The 6,000-nt window shown below is 39.8% G+C and overlaps 1 protein-coding gene across 1 annotated transcript in view; it reads left to right on the top strand.

The window, feature by feature from the left end:
• LOC121293950 (testis-expressed protein 47-like) overlaps positions 1-5,688 on the top strand; it is a 33,225-nt gene extending 27,537 nt beyond the window's left edge. The window contains exon 7 of the mRNA XM_041217428.1: positions 5,471-5,688. Coding sequence (XP_041073362.1) covers positions 5,471-5,520 — 50 coding nt within the window. The 3' untranslated portion in view covers positions 5,521-5,688. The remainder of the gene's footprint in view (positions 1-5,470) is intronic.
• The last annotated feature ends 312 nt before the right edge of the window (positions 5,689-6,000 follow it).

Below are 6,000 nucleotides of genomic sequence, written 5' to 3' on the forward strand. Positions count from 1 at the left end.
TATTCGTGTTTATCAAAGTACAGTGTGGGAGTCGGAGTTGGGAGAGGGTGGTAGAGAGTTAATGCAGAGGAATGAGTGGACAGTTTATTTTTGCGATTGCAGCTTGTTATTTTGTCCCCTCTTTGAATTTTTCTTGTTCTAAACAAAAACAGACACAAATATGTAAATGTACAAAATTGAATGACACACATTCCCTTCTTTGGGATATTTGCCTGGAATTCCAGGTCAATTAAATCCATAAGGAATGAGCAGATGTTTATGAGGATAAGAAGCTCTCTGACCAATGGGAGGTTAGTAATGGGGGCAAGAGTGAATGGAGTAAAGCTCCTTTTCAAAAGGAAGAAATATAGAGACTCAGTGAAGGGATCAGACTTGTCTTTAGTAGAATGAATACAATTTTTAAAAATGATCATCTTTACATTTACGATTAGATTAAATGTGGTAATACTTTAAAAATTAAATCGACCAGTCTCCAGATAACACCTGTAGCTGTCGGACATTCATACAGTTTGTACTTGAGAAGACACACATTAAGGTTTGAATTTTAACTATTTATTTCAGAGTACAGAATGTAAACCATGGCACAATGAAACCATTGGGTTAATTCCATTGATTCCTACATTTTCAGCAAGGTGTGCAGGTTTGGGTAATTGAAACTACACTGCTTTTGCCCTGTTAGTGGACAGAGCTGGGTAACCCTTCATTGCAGAATTAACCCTTGAATTTCCTTGACCACCTCCTCTTCACAGGAATCCTTATCAACCTTAATTTAACTGTGATTTAAGTTGTAATTTAACTTAATTTAACTGTGATTTTTGAAATCGTTGATGATGAAGCAGCAAGAAAATCTAGTTTTCTCCCCAACTTGATGTTCAAACCATCACTTATTAATTGATGGTTGTGATTCATTGGGAAGTTCAAATTCTCTTGATGTCTCAAAGATCATAATTTTAGGATTTCTGTTAGATTCCTGATTGCAGCTTGCTGGGTCCTGATTTTCTGTGTCCATTCTAAGGTTTACAATATTGTTCCCACATTCTAACCCAATAAAAAAAAATTCCCTGTAATTTCCCCCTGATGACATAATGTAGAAAACACTATCTACTCCTCGGAAAATCCAGGAAAACCTCACGGAAGGAGGTCTGTCATTATTGTAGTGAACATAGATTCTATTTATTTAACTACATTTTGTCCTTCATGATTAAAACCATGCATTCTAAATTGATATATACAAATGGGCTTAGTATTAACAAACTATATATAGAACATCCAGTGTGTTTGGAAGGTTGAATCATGCTTAAGAATTGCGCATTGTAACTATTGATTAATCCACTTTTGGCTTGTCCGATCCATTTTCAGATTTCACTACTGCTTTTGATGTTGGTTGTTACTGTGCTTCCTAGATAGTTGAATTGATGAATACTCTAGCTTGCTTCCATTTACTGTGATGTTGCATATCAGAATGCCCTTTCTCTTTGTCATTACCATAATGGATGTTTTCTTGCAGTCGAGTGTAAACTTGTATCCGTCACTTTCTTCTACAAATGTATCAATTAATTTTCTTTAAAGACCTCCTGCAGTTATTTTTCAGCAACACTGAAGTTATCTCCTTCAGTTCTTGTTCACCCCTGTGACCTTCTGGCTTGAAATGCAGTGATCTCTTCACCAGCCATCCCAGGCTAAATCCAGGGGTGTTCAATACTGAGCTCAGCTTCTTCTCCAATATCTATTCCAGTCTGCCTAAAAAAACATTGCCCACTTAATTGTGTCCATCTTTCCCCTTTGATGCCAACTGCTTAATTTACATTTTATCCCTCAGGCTGAATGCTGTCTTTGGCAGGCTTCCCACTTGGTACCATCCATAAACTAAAAATCGGCTGGAATGCCAAGATTCACACCTTTACCCACAGTACCATTACATCCAGTTTTGCCAAATTCTACTGCTGCTTGTGTCCTGAAGAATTAACTTTGCTCTTATCATCAAATCCTCTCCATGGCCTTCTCACCTTCAGGTCTTCCCTGGGCTTTGTTCCTCCCTGCCTTTGCAATCTCCACCAGCTACACATTCCTTCGTGCATTCTCCAATATTCTTATTTCCCAATTTTTGGTCCTCCGTTACTGGTTGATCCTTCAGCCACTAAGTCCCTATGCTCCAGAACTCCCTCCCAGCTTTCATAACCTCCTAAAGACTGTTATCTTCAACCAATGCTTTTGTCCTCGCTTCACCTCTCTTTTATCTTTTCCCGTCTTATTATGTTTCCAATTGGTGCCCAACACCAAACAAATAGAAGAAGTCCTACAGATAATCAATCTGTAGAAAGGAGACCATTCAATTTTCACTAATAAAGGAGAACTTGTCCTGTGTCCAGCATTGAACTTCACAGCTCAACCTGCACATTGATTGGTAGCCAATCTAAAATACTTATTGTTACACTGTTATCTGTTTTTGTTTTATTACATGCTTGCTTTTTTATATTGGTTAAAGGACATATTTTTGGAAGCACCAACATAACAACTGTTTAGTGTTCTCTGACAGAAGGTATGACATGGTCGTACATCACTATTACCCACACAGCCCATCCGCATGATTTAAAATTACCAGTACTTTTGTTAGCTTACTTCATTGAAACTATTGTGCATTAACTTGCATGAAACATGATACATATTAACTGCATGCTAATCTTTAACTTTGAGTAATGTCTTGAATGCAGCATTAAGTAGATAATGTAGACTAGGCTCACTGTTTCAGTGTGCTAACACAGTGTCGATGTTTATTCATACTTACTGCATCCTCTAAATTCCGGTAAGGGTATAATAACTTGCACGTGAACAATAAGTGTTTTCATGCCCTTTGCCTGCTGGAAATTCAAACAATTCATGAAGGGTTTATTTTTCCCTATTGAAATAACTTAGTCTATTAATGAGAATAATAAGGTTTAACAAAAATAACGGGCAGAACAAAAACCTAGAGTTAGCACTCTTGATTGATTCAGAGGATTTTGTTCAATTGAAATTAAATTTGCGTTACATATCCTGGTAGTATATCACTAGATTTCCTCCAACACACACCCAGTTCATGTAACTTTCAAGGCTGCAAATTGAGCTTAGCTACTCTGTTAAATGTTTTGTTAGTTCAGAGAGAGAGAGAGATCTTGAGATGATGGAATACTCCACAGATTGGCAAGGAAATGAAATGGGCAGAAAGCCCCAGCACTTGCAGCTGGTGTGCCTCCATCTGCAGAGAGAGACCAGTATTGATTGCAGCCAAGGTATAATCAACAGCCCAGACTGTCCCAGCAGGAAGGGAACAGAGCAAATGGAAGGCGGCAACAAAATGCGGATAATAGTGATTTGCTTTAAAGGTTTAATAGAAGATTCACAGTTGCCTACTTACCAGGCAGCTGCTACAAGCCAGAGACCCTCATTTAGAGCAGTACAATACAAGAACTCCAATGTTTAGCTATAATAATGTGAGGTCTCATTGAATGCTAGTGATTACAGACTAGAAACGAGTATTCTTTATTCACTGCCTTAGGGTGTCCTTTCAGAATTAGCTTTTTCAAACGGTTGTTTTCTTGCAGAGTTCAGAGCTGATTGGGAGGCACAGTGGACAACCTTTATTGGTTATGATTATGTATTCCATTCATCTCAGCTGCACCATGTTTTTTGACCTATTCCTCCCGATTAAAAGGGTCAATTTTTGTGATAATTTTCTGTAGCAACCAATCAAAACATGACCTTGAATAAAATTAGTTTTCATCTAATTATATTAATGTATTTGAAAAATATCAATTTTATAACTTTTACATTTTAAAACTGGGTTAGAAGTTGATGGTGTGCACATATCAGCACAGCTGGTGAGGAGTTCTAAAACCAGCTTTCCCCAGTGTTTAGATAGTTGGAAATCGCTGGGATGTTATTGAAATACATTTAATTATTATCATAAAAATTTTTGATCATCTAGATCATAAAAATTAATTGCAAGCTATAGAAATTATACTAGAAGATTTTATTTTAAGAGCCTCACTGCAAATAATCAATGTTATTAAACACAGCATGACTGAAGTGAGAAAATGCATTAAGCAGACAATTTGCTGCACTGGGGCTGTTTGTGCAGCTAAAGACACACCATCTGTTCCCAACCTTCTTTCAATGCAACTTTATAAGTCATAATCAACAATAGCACAGGCCAATTCACCTCCAGATTTCTCTTCCCTGCTAGGATGTGGCATGCAGCCACATGGCATTGATTTAGTCTCTATCCCTCCTCCTACCAAGTCTTGGAACTTCAGCCATTGAACACTAGAATCATATTTGGAAATGGGGATTGGGTGAGTGTTTGTTGCCATGACTTTAAATTTATCTGTTCTTGGCTAAAGACTGTTGGCCCCTGGCCAGGCAATAGTCAACATGGTTATATTTCCAGGAGTAAGTGGGAGGCGAGCTTAACGGAAAAGAAGAAAAGCTGGAAGAACCAAACCCGCCTCCAGAGAGGCACACCAATCAGTTACGGAGAACAAACCCCACCTCCAGAGAGGCACACCAATCAGTTACGGAGAACAAACCCCACCTCCAGAGAGGCACACCAATCAGCTACGGAGAACAAACCCCACCTCCAGAGAGGCACACCAATCAGTTACGGAGAACAAACCCCACCTCCAGAGAGGCACACCAATCAGCTACGGAGAACAAACCACACCTCCAGAGAGGCACACCAATCAGTTACGGAGAACAAACCCCACCTCCAGAGAGGCACACCAATCAGCTACGGAGAACAAACCCCACCTCCAGAGAGGCACACCAATCAGTTACGGAGAACAAACCCCACCTCCAGAGAGGCATACCAATCAGCTACGGAGAACAAACCCCACCTCCAGAGAGGCACACCAATCAGCTACGGAGAACAAACCCCACCTCCAGAGAGGCACACCAATCAGCTACGGAGAACAAACCCCGCCTCCAGAGAGGCACACCAATCAGCTAGGGAGAACAAACCCCACCTCCAGAGAGGCACACCAATCAGCTACGGAGAACAAACCCCACCTCCAGAGAGGCACACCAATCAGCTATGGAGAACAAACCCCACCTCCAGAGAGGCACACCAATCAGCAATGGAGAACAAACCCCACCTCCAGAGAGGCACACCAATCAGCTACAGAGAACAAACCCCACCTCCAGAGAGGCACACCAATCAGCTATGGAGAACAAACCCCGCCTCCAGAGAGGCACACCAATCAGCTACAGAGAACAAAGTCTGCTACCCAATCTATCTAATTCTCCAACTGAAGAAAATCCCTTAAGCTATTTGCAATGTTAGCTTTTCTTATTCAGTGTGTGTAGTGTTCATAGCAAATTCACTCTGCATCTAGTAGGACGAGGCAGGATAGAAATTTATTTACAATGTTAGCTGTATGATACATGTATGTGATAAATTGGAGTTGTTTTCTGATATAAATATGCTCTCTTCCAGAACTTGTATGGCCTAAGCCGGAACATTTACTACCTGAGAGCAGAAAATGACATTGGTTGTTAAACATGGAGAGAACTCATCAGTGATGGAGATTCTGCAGTTTGGTTCAAAATTGAAAGTGCAGTGATTACCAAGAATTATTAATGGAAAAATGGGAAAGTGTAAAGTTTGAAGTGAACACTACTTACAAAGAAAAATAAATGAATGGTACAATCAAACACATTAATCTGCTTTATACTGTGGTGTTGTAGTGGTATTGTTGCTGAATTGTAATACAAAGACCCAGATAATCTCTGGGGACTCGGGTTCAGTAAAAATCTGGAACTAAAAGTCATGACTATGAAACCATTGTCGATTGTCATAAAACACATCTGGGTCACTAATGTCCTTTAGGGAAGGAAATCTGCCGTCCTTACCTGGTCTGGTCTACATGTGACTCCAGACCCACAGCAATGTGGTTGACTCTGAAATGGCCTAGCCAGACACTCAGCTGTAACAAACTGCTACAAAGTCACAAAATAGAAATGAAA

This window comes from Carcharodon carcharias, chromosome 22 (assembly GCF_017639515.1).
Source record: "Carcharodon carcharias isolate sCarCar2 chromosome 22, sCarCar2.pri, whole genome shotgun sequence".
NCBI classification, from domain to species: domain Eukaryota; kingdom Metazoa; phylum Chordata; class Chondrichthyes; order Lamniformes; family Lamnidae; genus Carcharodon; species Carcharodon carcharias.